The 23,401-nt window shown below is 32.7% G+C and overlaps 6 protein-coding genes and 1 long non-coding RNA gene across 11 annotated transcripts; 4 read left to right on the top strand and 3 right to left on the bottom strand.

Moving 5' to 3' along the window:
* Nucleotides 1–9: 9 nt before the first annotated feature.
* On the top strand, nucleotides 10–1,845 carry LOC124451838 (testicular haploid expressed gene protein-like). 2 transcript variants are annotated; one of them, XM_047002440.1, is made up of 5 exons: nucleotides 10–103; nucleotides 192–264; nucleotides 725–792; nucleotides 869–935; nucleotides 1,120–1,845. In XM_047002440.1, the coding sequence occupies exons 1-5, from the start codon at nucleotides 91–93 to the stop codon at nucleotides 1,676–1,678; spliced, it is 780 nt and encodes a 259-aa protein (XP_046858396.1). In that variant the 5' UTR covers nucleotides 10–90; the 3' UTR covers nucleotides 1,679–1,845. The 2 variants fall into 2 exon arrangements, with proteins under 2 accessions (XP_046858396.1, XP_046858402.1); XM_047002446.1 differs by having other exon boundaries at nucleotides 12–103; nucleotides 195–264.
* LOC124451849 (schlafen-like protein 1) lies at nucleotides 1,686–3,080 on the bottom strand. Its single transcript, XM_047002459.1, has 5 exons — nucleotides 2,938–3,080; nucleotides 2,721–2,793; nucleotides 2,509–2,617; nucleotides 2,249–2,432; nucleotides 1,686–2,092 (listed from the first exon to the last, which is right to left on the bottom strand). The coding sequence occupies exons 1-5, from the start codon at nucleotides 3,028–3,030 to the stop codon at nucleotides 1,880–1,882; spliced, it is 672 nt and encodes a 223-aa protein (XP_046858415.1). The 5' UTR covers nucleotides 3,031–3,080; the 3' UTR covers nucleotides 1,686–1,879.
* Nucleotides 3,081–3,182: 102 nt separating this feature from the next.
* On the top strand, nucleotides 3,183–11,589 carry LOC124452026 (transducin beta-like protein 3). Its single transcript, XM_047002623.1, has 29 exons — nucleotides 3,183–3,355; nucleotides 3,436–3,487; nucleotides 3,992–4,087; nucleotides 4,179–4,223; nucleotides 4,297–4,374; nucleotides 4,444–4,507; nucleotides 4,778–4,862; nucleotides 4,947–5,039; nucleotides 5,317–5,391; nucleotides 5,774–5,849; nucleotides 6,020–6,110; nucleotides 6,425–6,633; nucleotides 6,700–6,841; nucleotides 7,449–7,507; nucleotides 7,765–7,868; nucleotides 8,288–8,363; nucleotides 8,441–8,494; nucleotides 8,596–8,667; nucleotides 8,856–9,085; nucleotides 9,322–9,400; nucleotides 9,535–9,612; nucleotides 9,716–9,774; nucleotides 9,929–10,032; nucleotides 10,114–10,185; nucleotides 10,634–10,699; nucleotides 10,773–10,865; nucleotides 10,974–11,008; nucleotides 11,190–11,257; nucleotides 11,401–11,589. The coding sequence occupies exons 1-29, from the start codon at nucleotides 3,318–3,320 to the stop codon at nucleotides 11,414–11,416; spliced, it is 2,409 nt and encodes an 802-aa protein (XP_046858579.1). The 5' UTR covers nucleotides 3,183–3,317; the 3' UTR covers nucleotides 11,417–11,589.
* LOC124452071 (potassium channel subfamily K member 9-like) lies at nucleotides 11,523–13,659 on the bottom strand. The gene is made up of 3 exons (XM_047002668.1): nucleotides 13,233–13,659; nucleotides 12,418–12,762; nucleotides 11,523–11,898 (listed from the first exon to the last, which is right to left on the bottom strand). The coding sequence occupies exons 1-3, from the start codon at nucleotides 13,549–13,551 to the stop codon at nucleotides 11,666–11,668; spliced, it is 897 nt and encodes a 298-aa protein (XP_046858624.1). The 5' UTR covers nucleotides 13,552–13,659; the 3' UTR covers nucleotides 11,523–11,665.
* LOC124452037 (lysophospholipid acyltransferase 2-like) lies at nucleotides 13,584–18,389 on the bottom strand. Of its 3 annotated transcripts, none has more exons than XM_047002641.1 (15): nucleotides 18,281–18,389; nucleotides 16,778–16,923; nucleotides 16,517–16,594; nucleotides 16,341–16,433; nucleotides 16,219–16,274; nucleotides 16,090–16,144; nucleotides 15,897–16,014; nucleotides 15,792–15,821; nucleotides 15,628–15,718; nucleotides 15,433–15,534; nucleotides 15,165–15,268; nucleotides 14,980–15,044; nucleotides 14,767–14,905; nucleotides 14,308–14,459; nucleotides 13,584–14,059 (listed from the first exon to the last, which is right to left on the bottom strand). In XM_047002641.1, exons 1-15 carry the CDS (start codon nucleotides 18,305–18,307, stop codon nucleotides 13,879–13,881), a joined length of 1,437 nt encoding a protein of 478 aa, XP_046858597.1. In that variant the 5' UTR covers nucleotides 18,308–18,389; the 3' UTR covers nucleotides 13,584–13,878. The 3 variants fall into 3 exon arrangements, with proteins under 3 accessions (XP_046858597.1, XP_046858590.1, XP_046858603.1); XM_047002634.1 differs by lacking the exon at nucleotides 18,281–18,389 and adding an exon at nucleotides 17,471–17,594; XM_047002647.1 differs by lacking the exons at nucleotides 16,341–16,433; nucleotides 18,281–18,389 and adding an exon at nucleotides 17,471–17,594.
* LOC124452080 lies at nucleotides 14,032–17,435 on the top strand. The gene is made up of 6 exons (XR_006950753.1): nucleotides 14,032–14,180; nucleotides 14,280–14,350; nucleotides 14,437–14,518; nucleotides 15,589–15,796; nucleotides 16,322–16,439; nucleotides 17,173–17,435. It is a non-coding gene; the product is annotated as an uncharacterized LOC124452080 (long non-coding RNA).
* LOC124452059 (isoamyl acetate-hydrolyzing esterase 1 homolog) lies at nucleotides 18,313–20,139 on the top strand. Of its 2 annotated transcripts, XM_047002655.1 has the most exons (5): nucleotides 18,313–18,584; nucleotides 18,698–18,750; nucleotides 19,061–19,374; nucleotides 19,537–19,658; nucleotides 19,721–20,139. In XM_047002655.1, exons 1-5 carry the CDS (start codon nucleotides 18,522–18,524, stop codon nucleotides 19,907–19,909), a joined length of 741 nt encoding a protein of 246 aa, XP_046858611.1. In that variant the 5' UTR covers nucleotides 18,313–18,521; the 3' UTR covers nucleotides 19,910–20,139. The 2 variants fall into 2 exon arrangements, with proteins under 2 accessions (XP_046858611.1, XP_046858615.1); XM_047002659.1 differs by lacking the exon at nucleotides 18,313–18,584 and having other exon boundaries at nucleotides 18,722–18,796.
* The last annotated feature ends 3,262 nt before the right edge of the window (nucleotides 20,140–23,401 follow it).

The following is a 23,401-nucleotide window of genomic DNA, read 5'->3' as shown; positions in this document are numbered from 1 at the left end:
ACCGCGTCTTAGCAACCACGATCAACTTTAACGAAAGTCGACACGTTCAATTAACGTATTATTTTAAGCTCGGATCAAAGCATCTTATCAATGGCATTAAACGGTATTTTTTATGATTTCCATATTTCCTTTAGAAATCCTTTCATTCTTAATCTATTCTTGTTGTAACCCAATAATTTGTCACATTTTAGTAGAAAGTCGAAGGAGTAGAATAGACTTTTTGTCCATTCCAAAAAGGGCACCGGAAGGATTTATTGAGGATAAGTAAGTCCATAATTGTTTGTTTTTATGTAAAAATGCTGCTTGTAAAGTACACTATTGGGATGTAATTTTTTCCCAAGCCTATTGGCAAATTGAAAATTTTGGTTAATTCGGAAGTACTCACACCAAACAGGCCCTGTGAGACCAAATTACTGAGGGAGGATGCAGAACTATAAATCTATAAAAATGTCTCTAGAGATTCGAATGAGACCTTGACTCTGTACCGCTTAGGATGTCGAAACATCAGTCAACATCAATAGCAACAGTCCCTCTTTACTAACCCCTACAATCTATATCGACAAACATGTAGCGATACTCTCGGTCTGACTCAAACCTCTTCACTATAAGACCTAAATATCCTAACAAATAAATCGAATTATTGGGGGGTACAGACTCTCTTTGCCTCCGAGCCAATACATTGAGTAACAATTAATACTTTATCATTATTTAATGACCTATTTAGACAATCAGTGTATTCAGACAATAAAATTTGTAAAAACTGGAGCAAACCACAGACAACAACAACAGCAAGTAAGGCAAACTAATACTTATTATTCATTGTGACTCAATTACTGTTCTTTCTGTGATATTGGTAATTGTCTTGCAGATCTTTCATCGAGATTGAAGCAAATTTCCCAATCTAAGACATTATCACCAGAATATGAGGGTGACAGGTAATCAGAGAATTGTACAAATAATGGTGTATATTTAAATGATGTATATTTCCAATCAACAATGCAGCAGTAGATGTTGTATGTAGACTTACATAAGAAGATTCAATAAAAATCACTCGGTTTATTTCTAGTGTTGTTTGTTAGGTCTTCATGTTGCCTAATTTTCATAATGCCCCCAATGTAGGCCATCACCAATATGGCAAGTCTCAGCAGCAGCAAAGCTAGCCAAACCAAGTGTAAGACTAGGAACTCTATCCAAATCAAAGGTGTTTCATCAAGACTACAAGCCACCAAAAAGTGTCTACTCAGTAGTCAGTGATGCAGCAATATCTGCCCGTCCTTCAGCCAGGGTAGATAGTCTTGCAAAGCCAAAAAATTCGTCAGCTTTGCCAACTAATCAGAGTCTTTGGGATTGGAGTGAATGGGATAGTGCTGTAACAGAGGCATCTAAGTTGGCAAGTCCATCAGACCATATTCTTAGTTTGGCCACACCCAAGAAAATGCATAATGAATATAGGGAATGTCGTGAGGTGCAATGGAATGTAACTAAAATGACAATGAAGGCATTGCCCTCTCTAAGAATACAACAGCTTTCAAGACCAAAAAGTCAGTCACATTATGTTGATCACTATGATGAGAATGCATACAAAGTGTCAATAGCAGCTAGACATGTTCAAGCTAACCCTAGGTTAGAAGAACTATGTAAGCCACTGCCAAGGAAAGTAAGGCAAAAGAAGGTTTGACTACATCTTCATGAGGAGTTTTTATAAAATACAAACTCCTGCTTTAATTAAGCAATGAATTTATAATGGTAAATTTAAAATATTAACATGAATAATGAAAGTTTTCTTTTCTAATGTGCAAAATTTTGATTCTTGAAAGGCAATAAATATTATCATCAACTTTGTAAGAATCTCTTTACTCGATACTCTAATGAAACATCTTTAAGGCCATGTTATTTTGTTCAATTTTGACTTCTTGACAACTTTAACAATTTCAAGATCATCTGAGCTTATATTTATTTGTGCTTTCTTCTCCTCAATTTGGGATGGTATTGTATTTTTTACTGTTGAATTTTCTAAAGCAATGATTTCTTCTTGATTTTGTAATTTCATCTGTTGAGGTTGATTATTTTTAATGATGAGAGTTGATATCTCCTGAAATAGTGAAAAAAACCTTTAAATGTTGTCTTCAGAGACCAGGTGGCAATGCTAAAGCTGAATCACTAGAATATTTTGACGGTTCCGTTATGTAAATTTTCTTATTATCTCTGCATCTTGTTGGTCAATGCCCATAACAAAACACAATCTTACCTCTTTAAATTTAGCTAAAACAATTTGATGAATTTCACAAGGATGTAATGGCCCATACAATTTTTTATCTTTAACAATGTACATTTCTTGCTTTGAGTTTTCATAAATGTGTTCTAACTCGCCTGCAGACATTCTGATCTCAAATATGGCACGTCGTTGCTTTTCAATGTACATGACATTTAGCCTGTATCAAAACATATAAATGGTTTGTTATTCAATATTACACCAGTGTGTAACAAAAAAAGGAAATTATATTTTACCTGTATTGATGAGGATGAATTGTAGGTCTCATTTGTCGTATGGCAGCATCAAAACGTAATTTATACATGTCTTCATACTTTCTTGAAAGCTCAAAGCCATTTACATACCCTAAAGACAATAAGTATCTAGGATTTTTGAACATAAACAAAAAAGAAAGACAGAGTTTTCAGCAATCCAATCATAATAATTGTAAAACATATATTCTATTTACCAGAATCATCCACACCAAAAACTATAATTCCACCATCACTGTTTATTAAAGCATTGCAGTATGTGTTGATGGCCTGTGGGAAAAAATCATAACAAACATTTTTGGTTGAAGAGATATTGTTCAATGTATGTAGTTCAATAGTTAATATTTCTTATTGTGAATTTTCGGAAGGTCACTACTAGTAGAATGAAGATGGCAAATTAATGAACTATCTTACCTCGGTAAATTTTTTTTCCGGAAAACCAGGCTGATTTATAAAGAAATATGTTCGTCCAGGCTTTGTTTTGTATTTTTCTCCTTTTCGATACATTTTATTGTTTTCAGTGATTGTTATTATTGAGACACAAATCGATTTGAAAATTGAATATAAACCGCGAAATGTTTACTAGTTCCAATCCATTTTGCGTCCACGTGCAGCTAAAATTTTACTGATTACATGAAGTTTTGTTGTTTTTGTCGCGCCATTTTTTCTCCAATTTCACTACGATTTAAATCCACATGGATCAATTGAAATGAATTTGAACAAAAATACTGAATTATTTGCTCTGCTTTGAATCAACAAAAACGCAAATTATATGGAAAGTCGCTGCGGTTGATATGGCACAATTATCAAATGTTGTGAAGCTCAAAACGAAGTAAAATTTTGACTTATGAACAAGATTAATTAACTTTTATTTTTGTAACGTTGTGAAGTTTTATTTCTTTATTATAACAGTTTCAATGTGGTGACCAAGCATGAAGCTTTTTATACTGGAGGGAAAATTCAGGTATCTTTTAACAAATATTGTATAAAAGAATACGTAGTTATGCGTCTTTTGTCCTTGTTGACAAGTGTCAAGTACAGGAGTAAGATGAGTTGGGCACTTGGTCTTAATTCTTGACTTGCAATTCAGCCATGTTGCCAGTCTGATACAAAAGAATAGTTTATCAGTGTTATTGTCAGAACCGGCCGACTTAGGCATGCAACATTGTTTGATAAGTCTCAAGAGAAAGGTTACAAGTCGAGAATAGGGAATTGTTGACTCTGTCTTGGTATTATGAACCACACTTACCAGCAGAGTAGTATTGGAGTTTGCGTTAGAGTTTACTTCTTTTAACAGGAGCAGACACTTATAATATGGCTAAAGATGGGGGGGGGGAGGGTGAAATGAGTCCAATGACTTGGGTCAATGTATGTTAATGCAAAAAATTTTTTGTATTTGTGTTTCTCACTTAATCCCTCCTAAATATTTTCATAAGTCATTTAACAAAAGCTATGAATTTTCTTCAAGTTTGCAACCTCTCAGCAAGTCATTTTTTGTACCTGTGGAGAAAAAATTCAAGTGTTGAGTATCACAAGTGGTAAAGTCACACATTCATTATCAGAGGTTAAAATGTGTAACTTTATTTTTCCATGATTTTTCTTAAATTTCTGGCATTGTTCTAAAACTTACATTACCATTCTGTTATTTGCTTTAGGAAAGTGATGACATAGCCTGTTTTGCATTAAGCCCTGATGATAAGGTAATGTTTAAATTTTTTTGTCTTTATATTTTCTTCTGGAGAGTAACTCATAAATTGCTATTATCTTTTGCAGATATTGATCTCTTGCAGCAAGAATCTTCTTTTTAGGCAATGGGATTGGAGAAATGAAAAGTGCACTAGATCATGGAAGGTATTAGTGTGACAATCTTAAAGAAATTATTTTTATAATGTATTTCAATAATTGTGATGTTTTTTCCAGGCTGTATGCAAAGGACCCATTTCATGCATGAAGTTTGATTCAACTTCCACATTGTTGGCTGCAGGTTTATGCATTGACTTGTTTCATAAATAGCTTTTCAAAGTTGTGGATTTATTATTTAAAATCCTTGGTTTCAATTTTCAGGTTTAATGATGTACCTGACTTGTCATCCATTGTAGCTTGAGTTGTCTATCAATCGCTCTTAACAATGTCTACTTTTATTTACTAAAACTGAAACTAAATTAATAAAATTGTGTAACTAAAGTGTTTTATCTTACACATGACAGTATAATATTGATTTGCATCTTTGTTTATCATGTGTAGTGTTTTTTAGGCTCAACTGATGGGACAGTTAAAATTTGGGATGTTGATAAGCAATATTATACTCACAATTTAAAAGGCTCTCAGGGTGTTATAAGGTTAATTTTGTTGGCACAAAGCAATGCTGCTTGTTCACAAATATTTATAGTTTACTAAATCTGATTTTATATTTCTGTTTTTAGTATCATATTCTTCCATGAGATTGGTGAAAAATTACATTTACTAACAGCAGCAGATGATTATAAAATAAGACTGTGGGATCTGCATAAAAGCAGGTATGATATCATTTGAAGTCTTTTGAAAATTGCTTATTTTCTAAAGGCGAGATGAGAGGAGGGAAGGCAGGGAGAGGGGGAGGGGTCCATGAACTTGCAATTTTTTTACAGAAAAATGAACATAGATCTGTTGACAGTTGCATGATGACATTTTCAATGTGCAAATGTTATTCAAGTATCACTAGCAGCAAAATTATGTTACATATGAAAGAAAAATTTTAACTGGATTTTTAACTGGTCAGTTGATTTATCATGTTAACAATGGTTTTCTTACTAGATGTGTCACAGTTTTTGAGGGTCATTATAGTGTTGTAACATCCTTGGCATTTCCTGAGGAAGATGTTTTGATTAGGTGAGTAAGACATTGACCTGCACAAGATGTGTATTACTTTCCTAACTTTAAATTATTGATAGTTAAAGCATGTATTGTTTCAAATTATTTATGGTTTGATAGTTGAAGCATACATGTATTGTTTCAAATTATTTATGGTTTGATAGTTGAAGCATACATGTATTGTTTCAAATTATTTATGGTTTGATAGTTGAAGCATACATGTATTGTTTCAAATTATTTATGGTTTGATAGTTAAAGCATACATGTATTGTTTCAAATTATTTATGGTTTGATAGTTAAAGCATACATGTATTGTTTCAAATTATTTATGCTTGGATAGTTGAAACATATGTGTATTGTTTCAAAACAACATATTTTTGTATTATGTGTGTTTTTGTAGCTCTTCCAGAGATAATGTCATCAACATTTGGGATGTATCAAAGAGAAAACTCAGAAAGACTGTTCCAACATTTGAAGTATGTCTGTAATTACTATATGACATTTTGCTTCCTTAACATAGTCAATAGTCATGTACATTTTACAAACCTAACCATATTTTCTTTTCATTTTGAAACTATTTATGTATTTATTGCAAACACTGACAAAATGAAATATTAAATAACATTAATGAAATTGTGTATTTTAGATGATTGAAGCTGTGTTAATGCTTCCTTCAGATGTTACATTTCCTGATGTTGAAACTCAACGAAAATACTTTTTAACTTGTGGACACAAAGGTTGAACCATTGTGTGATTCTGACAAGGCAACCTCTATCTTTCTCTTAATGTAATCGCAGATAATTGGCTTTTAAGAAAATAAATGTGTGTGATTTGTTGGTTGTCTTAAATTGCAGTGATATCTGATGACAGTAAAGCTTTTTACAGCACTGTCACATAGGATATTTTATGTTGCTGTACTCGTGAAAGCATCACCATTATTTCTAATCTGATTGGGTAAATGATGACGCTTATGTTGTGAGGACAACACACACATACACATGCTCGGATAACGTCACTTGCTGAAGTTGAATTTTTGCTATTTTCACTGTAGGTATATTGAAAGTGTGGGATTACACGCGATTTAAGTGTGTATTTGAAACTGCTCTTCAAGGAGCTGCAAGTGATAGCAGTCAACGAGAGAACAGTTCTATCGTCATTGTTCAAGCTGAAGTTTGCCAAGATATTCGATGTATTTCTGTCGTTACAGCAGATCATAATATATTTTTACTCAGTTATGATGGCATAAAGCAACAAAAACAAGTATAGTGTATGACACAGAGAATATTACTGAGGTAAATATTCTAAATAACTTGGAGTATGTTTTAGTTTGTAGGTTATAACGATGAAATACTTGATATGGCTTTCATGGGTCCCTCTGAGAAAGAGATTGTCGTTGCATCTAATAGTGCTCAGGTCCGTCTTTACGATTTAACGACGATGGATTGTCAACTGCTATCTGCTCATTCAGGTACTTTCTAAGATTTCTTTACAGTCCAACGTTTCCTGTTTTACATATTACTGTGAACTGCTGTCAGAAAGTAACAGAATGACATGAATTGTACAGTACAATCCAGGTAAGTCTAACTGTAGGTATTGGTGTTGACTGAAGTTTAGACGGTACACGAGTGTTTTCCTTAGCGATAATTATCTACTGTGTCAAACAATGACTACCGTTTGTCGTAACGTCAGTTAACACCCAGACCAACAGTCCTTCTCAGGACTACACTAACTTGGAGAAAGTACGTTTACAAAAATGTATGGTGATAACATTTTACTTTAAATTATGTTTTGACTTCCCCATAAAAAGACAAAATATTCCAACATAGCAATAACTCATGTTTGCTCGCCAAGTGTGTGTAAATACAGAAGAGCACAGATTAGAATACAAGAGAATTACATATATTAATATTTATGTTATATTTGTGACGATTTTCAAACGGTGATAGAGCTAGTGTGAAAATAGTGACTTTAATATGGATATTTTGTCAACGATCGCAAGGTACTCGTCCAAAAAATAAGAAAATACACAGAAGTAAAATAGTCTCCTAATTTGTTTGTTTGTGTATTTATCTTAGATGTTGTGATATGTGTGGATGTACATATGTCGGGAGAACTCTTGGTAACGGGTTCAAAGGTAGGAATTAATCTATGATAGTTATTCTTTTATTTAACAAAATATTGCTTAAAGAAATGAAGCTATAAACTGAATGTATGATCTTTCTTTCCTGAGTTGTTTTCTGAAACATTTATAAACGATTCATTTAACCCTTTCAACTCATCATGAACAGAATATGACTCATAAAAATACCAACAGTAAAACAACTGTGGTTTTTGATATGCCACATGGTGATAAAACATTGGATGTCAGAATAGCTGCATGCTACTTTACAGGACAACACGATAAGAATATGGAAGAAAGAAGAAAATGGCAAAATGAAATGTGTTGGTGTTGGACACGGACATGCCCACGTTGTTAGCTGTGTTGCATGGCCGAAGTATGTGTTATAGTTGTATTTTTATGTAAGTCGAGTCTCTGTAGTATTATTAATGGATACCTGTGAAGTATAGTCTTGTAATTTGATCGTACGAGTAGATATGAAAGTTTTCACATAAGCCATGCTTTGATAGCAACTCTATTGCTGTTGGCGTCTGCATGTATTTTCGTTGATTGCCATTTTATCTAAATTTATATTTGCTTTGCGTTGCAAAAGAGTAGTTGGGAATTGGGTGCTGTTGGGAAATGGATTTAGGGGAGGGGGTGCGCACCCCTCTCTAACTTTGGCTAGAAGTGGTGCTGAGGGGGAAGAAAAATTTCCTAATGAAGGATTACTATAAGGACACTCACCAAGGAGCTACCGCATTGAATCCAAACTAGGTTGACCACCATTATCGTCATGTATAAATTTTTCTCCAGAATCAAAACATCGTTTGTTGTAAGCGGCAGTCAAGATTTTACCATCAAAATGTGGTCTACTGAAGTTGATTACACGGTATGATTTATCATTTTGTGATCTTTTACATTTAATAAATGTTGACACGTTGGGATTTTTTTTCTCTATATTCACAGAATGAAGAAGTTAGTAAACTTGATGTTTTACTTACAGAAAAAGCACATGATAAAGTAAGTCATCACTCATCAATTGTTTCATTGATGTTTTTCTACAACAAACAAAATCTCGGTCGAGTCATTGCTTTGCTATGTATGATTTATTTATCAAAAAGGATATTAACTCCATTGCTGTGTCACCGAATGATAAAATGATTGCAACAGGTTCGCAAGATAAAACGGTTAAGGTAAGAATTTGTATGGATTTATTTTGCCTGCTCTAACTTGTGCCCCTTTTCCTCTCCTGGTTTTGCTTGGCGTACAAGTTTCCCCGTTTTCTGTTGTTTTTTTCTTTGTTTTATACATGTGAGATTACACCATGTAATCACGATGATAGTAAAATATTTTTTTGAAATATGAGCATTGTTTGATTTAGATCTGGCGTCGTTCTAACTTCCGATTATTGGGTACATTACGTGGTCACAGACGTGGTGTATGGTCTGTTCAGTTCTCACCTATAGATCAGTGTATAGCTACAGGTTCTGCTGACTCTATGATACGTCTTTGGGCTCTTTCTGACTTCACGTGCCTGAAGACATTGGAAGGACATTCAAACTCTGTGCTAAAAATTTTGTTTATTTCTCGTGGAATGCAGCTGTTGTCATGGTATGTTTACTATTGCTGTTGCGATGTATTTATAAGCCAATATAATAAAGATTTATTCTTTATGGGTGAATGCATAAAGATTTAAGATGGATAAATTTGATTGTTGTGTTGCCTTGGTTGGTTGGTCACTTTGGGCGTCGATAGACAACGTAACTTTAACAACGTGGCATATAACCTAATTTTATACTAGTAGATTCTACATACTCAATACTACTGTAGTTCTCTGTAACCATTAGTGATTCGGATGGTTTGATTAAACTGTGGACAATAAAATCAAGTGAATGTGTCAAGACATCGGATGAACATAATGATAAAGTAAGTTTATTCAAAGAAACCTTCACATCTGTATATTTAGTTGGCGCCAAATATCACCCTGATGTAAAAAGGAGATCTTAAAAAGGTGAAGCCATGTGTTTTTTCCTGGCATTGTTTGTTTTTTTTATGTATAGTTGTGGTGCATTGCTGTTAGTGATTCACAGCAAGTTATGGTCAGTGGTGGTGTTGACTCTGTTCTTAATGTTTGGAAGGTATGATGATTTGTCATATGCAGACATTGTATTTGAAAGTTCATTGTAACGTTTTTTCCCTAAAAAAATGAATGTTGAGAGATTATATAATATTTTAATTTAGGATGTCACAGAAGAAGAGGAATCGACTGCAAGAATGGCTGTTGAAGATCAATTAAAGAAGTGAGTTCAACAATATTTAATGTGGTTTGTATTTTCGTGTGGAAAATGTTGATACTCGTGTTAAAGGGGTGTTGTTGGGAGAACTGTATAGTGTTAAGTTGTCAAAAGAACTGTTTGAAGTGCAATTGCTTATGTTATTTCTAATGCATTTGAGGGAACAAGAATTGTCAAATTACTTGCAAAGAAAGCAGTTTACGAAAGCTTTAAGTCTGGCGTTGACTTTAGAGCAGCCATACAGAACATTGAATGTGATAAAAGGTATGTGAAACAATACGGTTTTTCTCCATAGGTACATTTCATCTTTCTCTTTTTTTTAATTTTGTGGGGGGTTTTTTTAAGATATTTTGCTTGAAGAAGAAGGTAATGAAGAGCTTACGAAAACTTTACAAAGCTTACGGGACGATCAAATAGGTAATTAAGGTATTTTAAATTGTGATCCTTAGCGTCATTGCTAGTTACGTGATATAGTGATCCTTGATTGTGTAGGATGTATCCTGTAGGATAGCATGATTCCTGTAGGATAGCTTGATTCATGTAGGATAGCGTGATACCTGTAGGATAGCGTGATTCCTGTAAGATAGCCTGATTCCTGTAAGATAGCCTGATTCCTGTAGGATAGCGTGATCCCTTTGCTTGCGCAGGATGTTCATTTGCTGAACTGACTTGTTCGGCATTTGCGTATCAGAACAACTTATCCCGCCATTTTCGAGACCCCACTTCTTTTGGTACAAAGCAACTTGTTTTTCGTCAATTAAAATCCATGTTTTACAGTTGTTATCATACTCAAATTCATATGTTGTCATTTTCAAAGTATAATGGTCATAACTTATAATATATGTATTCCTTACTGATCTTATAGATGTCTTGATAAAGTTTCTCTGTGACTGGAATACGAACGCTAAACATAGTCGTGTATCACAACTAGGCAAGTTGAGGTCTTGGTGTTTACACAAAGTTACATCTCTTTACTTGTTTATAAAATGTTTTTTACATTCTAGTTTTATCAACAATTCTCAAGCAACATTCACCGACTTGGATGATGGATCGACCTGACATGAAAGAAAGAATTGAAGCACTGCTTCCTTATACAGGTGAGAATTTAAATAAGAAATAAAATGTACATGGACAGACTTTCATGTTTTGTCCCGTGACAGGGTCTTTTTGTTTTTGAGTTGAAAAAAGAAAATCATTTTATATAGAAAGACATTTAGAAAGAATGAACCGATTATTGCAGGTATTTGAATTATTTTTGTTGAATTCTTTTTCGTATTGGTTGATTTTTTCTATGAGGAAAATAAAGTTAGGTTTTAAAATGAAATTATGATTACCAAATTAGTTGCACTAGGAAAAGGCAAGTTCATATTTGAAGGAAAAATTGTGACTCACGTTTTCATTATTTTGTTGATATTTTGTAGCAATCGATGTTTGTGGAGTATACATGGCTGTCAATGAAGCTTGGAACGACTACAGATTCCATTGAAAGGTTTTTTTTTTAATTATTCTTTATCAGAGAAAGGGTTCGTTTTCGTGTGATTAGACCGTTGATCATTAAGATATCTATCTTTCTACCAAGCACTTGATTAAATTGATTATCATCACTAAAATTTTTCTGTTTTTTGCTATCAGGAATATGCAGGAGTGAAATATGAGAAAAACGAAGAGCAGATGATCAGTGGAACACTTAATGAACTCGAAAAAGTTTGGTCAAATGCATTCGTAATATTAGACAAAGAACACTATTTAAACAATTTTTACTTTAATGTATAAAAAGTATTGTATTTCGTGGTAGATTTAATTACAAATTTCTTGTCCCAACTTTGGTCAACTCCAATTATTTTTGTTATTCTGTTTACCTTTTATAGTCAGAATAATTTGCGGGAATCAACTATTTCTATTCGTTTTCTTTTTTTCTTTGAGTCGTTGGTGCATCACAATTTTCTAACATTTTATCTTTTGCGTTATTCATGTTGTTCTGGGCAACGTCTTTTTGAGATATGGACTTCAAATCCTCACTGATTGCTAACACCAGATGAACGAAAGCAAAAAAGACTGAAAGACCGAGAACTAGGATGATTGCTCGCGCAACCTCTATCATGGCCTGGTAACGACCGATTGGTGCCTTTCCTAGGAATGGAGAGAGCAAAGGATAAAGGTTAGGTGTTATTAACAACAACTATTAATCTCTATATGTTTGTAAATGATGATCGTCCAGGTTAATAAAGTCCTGAGAAGGACTGTTTTTGATGTTGTTGACTGACGTTTCGACAACCTTAGCGGTAGTCATCTTCAGAATCAAGTGAGGAGTAAACATCAGGTTAGCCGTATTTGTTATCTGGTTCTTACGTCATTGTATTGTGTGTACAGGAAATGTGTATTGTCATTGTGGATGACTATACTATTAATCTCTGTACTTGAGTTGAATGCGCTAGCTTTCAAATCATGATTCAACAAGTTATTCATTTTAATGACCAGGCCTAAACACCGTATCCAAGATTGTTCTAGAGCATGTAGGCATGATTTGAACACTATTTTCAAACAGCAATGTTTTTCAAAGATATTTTAAGATTATTTCAACCATCTGCTGTACAAACTAGATATATATTTGTTGTGATGTACGTACGTGAAGAAATCATCATCACCTACCTTCATTCGGTACCAGATCTCCAAAACCAATAGTAGTGAAAGTTACAAAACAAAAGTACAAACTATCTAGAAATCCCCAGGGTTCAGTCAAAGTGTACAAACATCCTCCAATCATTAATATCACCATTATGAGATACAATATAACGATGACGGTTTTACTGCGCATATTTTTGCTTACAGTGTCAAAAAATCGCGACTCGAAACTGCGTATTGCGTATTGTATGAAAGAGACCAGTCCGTCACCGACTTGTTTCAATATCATGACGTTTATAGGAATGCCTATTAAACCAAAAATGATACAGAATATTTTGCCAGAACTTGTCTCAGGCGATAAATGTCCGTAACCTAGAAAAAAAAGGAAAAAAATTTTCTTATACCTCAAAGAAGTGACATAAAATATTGTAAATACTTTGTGGCTAGACAAATTTGTTGAAATTTGTGTCACTTGCTTGACCTACAAACATGTGAATTTTGTACAGCCGGAGGATGTTTTATTGAAATAAAGCACCATTTAATGTGATACCCAGCTGTTAAATAAAGTACCTAACAGCCGTGAATTATAAGTCTGATACTAATTGAAGTGAGCACGTTTTGCTCTTCATAGACTTCGCATATTTAGATCAACTTAATTTTTTATGTTATATCGATTTGATTCACATAAAATCTTCTCTATTTCTGACTTTACATTATATGATTTTAGCCTGACTTTCGTTCCCTGCATATCGTTCAATGTCAAAACGGAATGTTCACTATTCTAAGGTATGTAGAAGCAACTATAAAACATATGTATAATATATGTATAACGTATATCTAACCTATCGTTGTAACGACGCTTACAGCAAAATATAGAGATGAATAAAAGTCCCAACGCTCGCTACATTCGTCGACGTTACGACAACTTCTCTTTAACACTTTGAACAATTTCCAAACCATGGAATCAAATTCTTCGTAAGTTAGATTGTGAGTGATCATTAACATCTTGCGAAGTTTTCTAATATCTTTTAAATGCTGAACGTCGTTCGGTGTTTCAAATGTTTGAAATATAACCGCCCCACAAAGCAGATATGCTCCATAAATAATAAGTAGAAAAGTGAACTTCGTGTTTTTGCTCAAATCCATTTGAGTATAAGCCATATTGGTACGATAATTTACAAGATTTAAAAGAATTTACCATCTTTCCTGTGCAAAGGATTTTTAGTTTTAATATTCATTAATTTTTTTAAGTATAAATTGTATTCATATATTTTTACATATAACAATATTATTCTTTATGTTACAGGTAGTTGTAAGTGAACAAAGCTTTTCAAGATTTCAACTGGTGGCTATAAAATTGTGAAATGGTGTTTTTTGTTAATTGAAAAGTGTTTTGTTAGCTGCAGTTTACACAAGCTTGAGGATGAAATGCTGTAATGGAAAGAACTGGCACAATCTTTGAGATAAATATAAAATACTTTGATTGAGTCATTTTTCTTTCTCGTCATCGTCAATGTTTCTGATGATCCTACGACCATTTATTGCTTCCGTTTTCGTTTCTTTCTGTCTTTCTTCTAGCTTTTTGTCTTTCCACATACCCAACATCTTGCTTATCCAAGGGGAGGCAAAGCCAAGGATTGAGACAAAATGACCGAAGAAGTACATTGATCTAATGTATAGACAAAGTCACGAAATACAAAACGTCATTCATAGTGCAGATATCGATGATGCATTGACCGTCTAACGCTAAATCTCGGGTCTTTAATGTGCACTCATAAAACGATTACACGGTAACTTTGATCATATTTATTGTGTTTATGTAACAATATGTTTCACCAATGAACCCCTTCAACCTCAAGCGATTCTAACTTTATGTCTTCTCTTACAAGATATAATTACAAATGACGAAGCTCCTACCTCCAAAAGATAATGCCATACTCCAGTCGCAGCAACATGAAAGGTAGAACACAGTAACTGACTAATGTATTTGTGATACACCACGTTAAAATATCGTAGAATATTTTCTTTCTCTTGCTCTCTTGAAAGAAAGCCCAGAACGAATGCCGTGCCTAAGATAGAGAAGATATATGTAATGATAATACTCCAATGATCTGGATTTAGTTAAAAGGTTTGTGGAGACTCTTTTATACGTACGTACGAACTCGTAAACTAAGGCTACGTTTATACTGCATAGTTTCATAAGCGTTTCTATATTGTTAAACGAAATTGTGAAAATTTAGACGATGTTGAGACACAGGTAAAGAGACTTCGGTTCATGTCCACTGTTGCGTTTTTAGCACCATTTATTAAGTTTCTTATAATGGTCACATGACATTAATGACGTGGACATGTGGTTAAAAAATATATATTCCGTACCGTTCTTGATGATATAGTTATAAGACCAGTCGATATGAAACATAGGTAATAGCCAGGATAAAATCCATGAAAAAGGGCAGATGTAAAAGCTGTTGTCATCACACCTTGTACTTTATTTTTTGCTCTAAAATAAATTATCCTGCAAAGAAAAAAGGAATATGACAATGCTGGTGATGTTTGATGAAAAACATATTGAAAGAATTGACCATTCACCGTTTTAACCATTTTTCAGTGCAAATATTCCAGTTTTCAAGGATGGTTCGTGCATTAGTAGCCAGCTAAAAGCATCCAATACATTCATTGATATTATTCAAACTTTTTAAAAATGAAAAAGTAATCAAAAAAAATTGTAGTAAAAAAGGCATGCATGTGTTATAGTAAGATATCCTTGTAATTACCTCAATGTTTTTGACTTTAATATTTGTAAATGCATCCCAACGCTGTTCACCGTTTTTGTCATATCCATTAAAGCCCATGCCTGCAGCATTGATAACTCCATCTCCTGATAATAAACTTGGTAGTTTGTCTTTTTATCAACTAATTAGTGAGATTATATTTATGACCCTTGTACTTTGTCCAGCTAAATAACAACCATGCTTTCGATTTTGTAAATCATTTAATTTGATAAACGCTACAATATGTTAATACATATAGTACGGTACAAACCAAATGTCCATGCAAAATAATAACGCATCTTTACTGCACCAATTACAAGGTATCCATGAACAATCTTTGTTAATAATGGTGTTTTTGAACGATATGTAGAATCTGTGGTGAGTTTGAATGATAAAATTTTTTAACTCCTAATTTGTTTTTATATAGTCGATTGAAAAAAATACAATGGCAGATATCTCAACAAACCTATGCAAGTGTAAACTGAGAGAAGAGATCCTCCCAAAACATATAGTCCTAAATATGTAATGGCCTTGAAGATTTTCATTGCAACTGTTATCTACAAGTACAAAAATAAGAAGAGTTTTACTTGCAATACTTGGCAAGCTGTGTACAGTTCCAAGTTTACATACCACAGGTATTTTATATAATCCTTTGTATCCCTACATGAAAAGATAGAAGTGCCTTTATTGAATTAAACATATTTTGAATGCAACATCTGACAAAAAAGCGAGCACCTTCATGTTATTACCATCAATAAATTGAATAAATTCATAATATGTACATGATGGGCCAACCAAAAACATTGTGAAGTGTAAGTTATAACTGAAAAATTCCAACATTGTCGGTTTTTCCCTGCAATGAACAATTGCTTTGATGTCAAAATAAATTATTGAAGCAGTTGAAATTGGATAGCACAAACTTTTTTACTTTATACAGTGTTGCCTTTGTTCAATTGTAAGTTCATTTGCATTTCTACAAAGACCTGTAAAATTAAGTAGCCAATGTTACAGATGCATCAAAAATAATTATTTTAAACAAGATACATAAGTAACTTACCATCATGTAGGCTGTATGCCACATATGTTAGTCTTTGAGTTATAACCATGAGTGGTCTATAATATCAACAAGTTACTTAAAAGAAATTTTTCTTTTTGGTTAGTTGAGGAAACTTGGTTTACCCTGTAACATTTTGTCTATAGCCACCATAATCAGTAATTTGGTGATAAATGTGATTCACAGAAAGCCAAGTCATAGTGAGAATAAATGTGTACCTTCAGGTAATATAAAATAAACATATGTTGATTGATGTATTCATTATAAAATATCATATATTTGCTACGTATCTCTACTTTACCTGTGTATTATATCTGATGGAACCAAATAGATGAGGAAATAACATAGCATTGGTAAAATAATCAGTTGTAGAATTGCACTACAAATAAGAAGAAAGTAGAGTTAAACTATGTTTGGTTGCCATAGACATACTAATTAATTTTATCATATGTAATGTAATTTAATAAAACTTTACTTTAGCTAATCATTTAAGAAAGTTAGTTTAATTGTTATTTGTAAAAGTTATGAACTTTAACAATTTAATTGTCTTCATATTGTTAACCTTTCATAGACCAACCATCCAATCATAATGCCCCATATAAGGCCTACAGTCAATCTTGTAGAACGAGTGGTGTTGCTCGGTGGTAAGAAAAGGTTGTATAGGACAGCCAGAAATAGTGTTATGAACATCCCAGTGACATAGCGTACCTAGTCATTAAATAAGACACAGTCACCTTCCATGGTATTTTATGTGTGAAAACAATTGTCAGATTGATATTGTCGAACATATAACTTGTGCAAATACTGCCAACTTGCTCTCAACACAGTTTATACTTCACATTTGTCGTGACATTCAAGTCTCGATAAGTTTTTATTGTTATGCAGTGAAAAAGAGTTTCTGGTCATAAACCAAACCATTACACTCTGAATAATACTAAATAAAGCTTTCTATTGCAGGTATTCTAATCAATAATTAACTGTAAGAAACATGCATTTGCAAGAACAGCAAAAGGTGATATTTATTAGGCAGCAACCTTACTTAATAGAGCTAATAGTTGTAAAAATTACACTAACAAGGCCATCGGCAAACTGCTGATGTTCATTTATAAACATTTATAGATTAGGACTTTGACATAATAATTATGTCAGTATTATGTCACATATCACTTGAAAGCGTCTAGTTATTGTGTTTTGTCGAACATTAGAACGTAGTTTGGATACATTTTTTGGAGTATTACCAGCCGTTACGCGTTACCTGATCCACTGGGAAACCGGTGAACTGCGATAGATCTTCCAAAAACTGCTTCATTTAAAAATTTATTAAAAATCGATGAAAAAAATAAACAGACAATGCACAGGTCTTTCACCAACTGTGCAAAATATATTATTCATTATATTATATTTACAAGTCGGCATATTTAATTACAATTACCATACAATAACATATTCCAAAGCCATCATCAGAGAATATATAATATATTAATCCCATAGATATAGTAACCATTAAACTCTGAATAATACTAAATAAAGCTTTCTATTGCAGGTATTCTAATCAATAATTAACTGTAAGAAACACGCATTTGCAAGAACAGCAAAAGGTGATATTTATTAGGCAGCAACCTTACTTAATAGAGCTAATAGTTGTAAAAATTACACTAACAAGGCCATCGGCAAACTGCCGATGTTCATTTATGATGTAATATGGTGTTTATGATGTTCATTTATGTGGTAATATGGTTATAAATGTTTATAAATGAACATCAGCAGTTTGCCGATGGCCTTGTTAGTGTAATTTTTACAACTATTAGCTCTATTAAGTAAGGTTGCTGCCTAATAAATATCACCTTTTGCTGTTCTTGCAAATGCGTGTTTCTTACAGGTAATTATTGATTAGAATACCTGCAATAGAAAGCTTTAATCATATGGTTACTAAACCGTATTAATCCTAACACGGTTTTTAATATGCACATGAAAAACATGTGAACATATTCACTTGCATATTAAAATCCGTGTTAGGACTAATATATTAAAAACAATGACATAAACAATGCAATATATGATTTACCTGCGAACAGACATCGGACCCTGTCATTTTTGGTCCTGTTCATCTATGTTGCTGTGTGTTAGTCGAACCATTGCAAAATGAGCCGAAGAACCTGTACTTAATTATGGGTAGAAATTATAAAAACATAGTTTTATAAAGTTTCATCAATGGATATTCATGAAGTTTTTCAAAGGATTTTATTTCGTATGTTAAGTTCTACCTGCGCCAGCACTATGTTGTAGTCAGCATTCTGGCAGCCAAAATGGCGAACAAATTTATCGATTATTTCCCCAAAATTGTTTTATTTGGCGATTCTTTTACTCAGGTTTGAAAGAAATCGATGTTACTTAATATGTTACTTCATATTAAGTTATTCCATTTATCTTCCAAAGTAATAATCATAGTTTCATGACTATCTGTTTGACTGTTTTTTTTTAGTTTTCATTTTCATCTGATGGGTTTGGTACGGCAATTAGCAACCACTTTCAAAGGTTGACCTAAAGCAATGCAGTAACAAATTTACCTTATCTAGCTTATGTAATTGACATTTTATCAATTGAATAATACATATGTTAATTATTTTTTTTGTGAACTACAATCCACCAAAATGTGTTTGTACAACACTACAACAGTACATGACTTAAGCAACACAAAATTTTCATTCTAAGTTTTAACCAATTAAAAAAGTTTTTTTAGTCGTGCTTCAGCTAGTTTTACATTGCAAGCATTGTTAATACTTATGATCTTGTAACATCTGTCTTTCTTTTATCTCATATTTATGTATTTTATGTCACTTAACAGGAAATTTGATGTTATTAATCGTGGCTTTAGTGGCTATACCACACGGTCAGCTAGACTTATACTTTCGAAACTTCTTCAAAATGACAACCACCCCCTTGGGAGTATTAAAGCCGTCACCATTCTCCTTGGTACAAATGATTGTGAAATGCCCTCCATTCCAAATTCCAGACATGTGCCTATATCAGAGTACAAAGAAAATTTGACAGATATCTGTGAGCAGTTTAGGAAAGCAGGTGTTTCATATGAACGTCAATTATTGATCACACCACCACCAATGAATGAAGACGCATGGTCTGAATACTGCAAGGCAAAGGGTATGATTTTAGTGATGTGAATTGACTATTAAATAAACTATGCTAATGAAACAGGACACAAAACTACTTGATGTTATAACTTAGCTAAAGTTGCTAATCAACTCGTAATAATTGTTCCTGATCAAATTGAGATAGTTGGTTTCAAACCTCAATATTTCCTAGGTATTCCTGCTGGATACAGAAATGAGAACATAAGGCAATATGCAGTAGCCTGTTCCACAGTTGGAAAGAACCTTTGTATTGAAGTTATTGATTTATGGGGTCATGACTTTGCTATTGCAAAGGTAATGTCAAATAAAATTTATTGTAAATTTATATATTATTTACTGAATTATCTTTTTCCCAGGATTGGAATGACATGCTTTCAGATGGCTTGCATTTCTCAGCCAAAGGAAACAATTTTTTATCTCAAATGTTAATTCCAAGACTCAATTATAAACTTTGCAATTCCTATCTTGTTTTTCCTGACTGGGAGAATGTTCATCCAAAGGAACCCAGTAGGACTCTTGGTATTACTTTGGATAAATTTTCATGAAGTTTTATGTCTGTATTTTTTATAAAGAATCAAATGTGGCATTATGGGCAAATGAATAATTGAGAAAATGATATTTTCAGGGCTTGCTTTAAGAAATTTTAGAAAAAAATCATGTAATTATGTAGATGTGATTATTATGCTTTTCATATCTAAGTTGATTTTTTGTAGTTTTTAACTTTATGCCATTTCCTGGTTTTTGGTATATTGTAGAATAAAAAAAGAACATAGAAGTTATCATTTCAAAAACTCATTCTTTTGTAGAAGTCAAATTTGCAAAAAGTCATCATTCTTAGCTTCTTTCCTAATTGTAAATTGAAATTTAGGTTGAGCAATGATTGCTACTTTTACAAACCTGAAACTATATATTAATTCTGAGATGATCAAAGGAGGATTAGGTGCAGATTTGTCTTGGAAAAATCAATGGATAAAATGTATGTTTTGTTTGTATTATTTATGTCACTTAACAGGAGATTTGATGTAGGTAGACATAAAGGTGGACATGTAGGTAGACAAAGGTAGACATAAAGGCAGACAAAGGCAGACTTAAAGGTAGACATAAAGGTAGACATGAAGATATACACAAAGGTAGACACAAAGGAAGACACAAAGATAGACAAAAAGGTGGACATATAGGTAGACATAAAGATAGACATCAAGGTAGACATAAAGGTAGGCATAAGGTGGTCATATAGGTAGACATAAGGTAGACATAAAGCTACACTTAAAGGTAGACATAAAGGTAGACAAAGGTGGACATGTAGGTAGACAAAAGGTAAACATAAAGGTACACTTAAAGAGGGACATAAAAGTAGACACAACGATATACATAGTGGTATGCATAAATTTTCACTTTTTTTTCACACAAAGACTATAATTAAGTAAATGGTTTGAACAAGGGAGTATAGTTCCATGTTTGTAAATGTAGATCGTCCAGGTTGGTATAGTCCTGAGAAGGACTGTTTTTGTTTTTGTTTCCTGACGTTTCGACAACCTTAGCGGTAGTCATCTTCAGAGTCAAATGAGGAGTAAACGTCAGGTTAGCCGTATTTGTTATCTGGTTCTTACGTCATTGTATTGTGTGTACAGGAAATGTGTATTGTCATTGTGAATTAGTGTGAAGTGAAATATTTTTATTTGTGATGTGTGATTTAGGTGTGATGTTTTTAGTTGTAACGTGTGGGTGTCAATTGTGTATTGTCATTGTCAATTAGTGTGAAGTGTAATGTTTTTAGTTGATCGTTTTTTTGTATTGTGAATAAGTCGTTTGTAAGGTGCCGGTAATTGCTGTGAAATACGTGAACTATAGTCTTTTGCAAAAAAATGTGTGAACTATAGTCTTTGTATAAAAAAAAGTGAAAATGCGTGAACTATAGCCTTTGGATAAAAATGTGTGAACTATAGTCTTTTGCATGAAAATACGTGAACTATAGTCTTTTGGTGTAAATGCGTGAAAATGTGTGAACTATAGTCTTTTGGTGAAAAAGCGTAAACTATATTCTTTTGCATGAAATGCGTGAATTATAGTCTTTTGCATGAAAATTCGTGAATTATAGTCTTTGTATGAAAAAAAAGCGAAAATTTGTGAAAATGTGTGAACTATAGTCTTTTGCATGAAAATGTGTGAACTATAGTCTTTTGCGTGAAAATTCGTGAACTATAGTCTTTTGCATGAAAATTCGTGAATTATAGTCTTGCATGAAAATTCGTGAATTACAGTCTTTTGGTGAAAATACGTGAATTATAGTCTTTTGCATGAAAATTCGTGAACTATAGTCTTTTGCATGAAAATTCGTAAATTATAGTCTTTTGGTTAAAATACGTGAACTATAGTCTTTTGCATGGAAATTCGTGAATTATAGTCTTTTGCATGAAAATTCGTGAATTATAGTCTTTTGCATGAAAATTCGTGGATTATAGTCTTTTGCATAAAAACTCGTGAATTATAGTCTTTTGCATGAAATTTCGTGAACTATAGTCTATTGCATGAAAATTCGTGAACTATAGTCTTTTGCATGGAAATTCGTGAATTATAGTCTTTTGCATGAAAATGCGGGAATTATAGTCTTTTGCATGAAAATGCGGGAATTATAGTCTTTTGCATGAAAATTCGTAAATTATAGTCTTTTGGTGAAAATACGTGAATTATAGTCTTTTGCATGAAAATTCGTGAACTATTTTATAGACGAAAAGATTATAATTCACGAAATATCATGCAAAAAACTATAGTTCACGAATATTCATGCAAAAGACTATAATTCACGATATTTCATGCAAAAGACTATAATTCACGAAATTTCGTGCAAAAGACTATAATTCACGCAATTTCGTGCAAAAGACTATAATTCACGAATTTTTATGCAAAAGACTATAATTCACGAATTTTCATGCAAAAGACTATAGTTCACGAATATTCATGCAAAAGACTATAATTCACGATATTTCATGCAAAAGACTATAATTTACGAAATTTCATGCAAAAGACTATAATTCACGAATTTTCATGCAAAAGACTATAGTTGACGAATTTTCATGCAAAAGACTATAATTCACGTATTTTCACCAAAAGACTATCATTCACGAATTTTCATGCAAAAGACTATAATTCACGTATTTTCACCAAAACACTATAGTTCACGAATTTTCACCAAAACACTATAATTTACGAATTTTCATGCAAAAGACTATAGTTCACAAATTTTCATGCAAAAGACTATAATTCACGAATCTTCATGCAAAAGACTATACTTCACGAATCTTCTTGCAAAAGACTATAATTCACGAATTTTCATGCAAAAGACTATAGTTCACGAATTTTCATGCAAAAGACTATAATTCACGTATTTTCACCAAAAGACTAAAATTCACGAATTTTCATGCAAAAGACTATAATTCACGTATTTTCACCAAAAGACTATAATTTACGAATTTTCATGCAAAAGACTATAGTTCACAAATTTTCATGCAAAAGACAATAATTCACGAATCTTCGTGCAAAACACTATAATTCACGAATCTTCTTGCAAAAGACTATAATTCACGAATTTTCATGCAAAAGACTATAGTTCACGAATTTTCATGCAAAAGACTATAAATCACGTATTTTCACCAAAAGACTATAATTCACGAATTTTTCATGCAAAAGACTATAGTCTTTGCATTTTTACACTTTTTTACGCAAAAGACTATAGCCTTTGAATTTTTACACAAGTTTATGCAAAAGACTATAGTCTTTGCATTTTTACACTTTTTTACGCAAAAGACGATAGTCTTTGAATTTTAACACTTTTTTACACAAAAGACTATAGTCTTTGCATTTTTACACAAGCTTATGCAAAAGACTATAGTCTTTGCATTTTTACACTTCTTTACACAAAAGACTATAGTCTTTGCATTTTTACACTTTTTACACTAAAGACTATAGTCTTTGCATTTTTTACACTTTTTTACGCAAAAGACTATAGTCTTTGCATTTTTAGACTTTTTTACACTAAA

Source organism: Xenia sp. Carnegie-2017, unplaced genomic scaffold, assembly GCF_021976095.1.
Source record: "Xenia sp. Carnegie-2017 unplaced genomic scaffold, XeniaSp_v1 HiC_scaffold_13, whole genome shotgun sequence".
NCBI classification, from domain to species: domain Eukaryota; kingdom Metazoa; phylum Cnidaria; class Anthozoa; order Malacalcyonacea; family Xeniidae; genus Xenia; species Xenia sp. Carnegie-2017.
The sequence above is the reverse complement of the archived record's forward strand: the minus strand, read 5'-3'. Positions and strand labels throughout refer to the sequence as shown.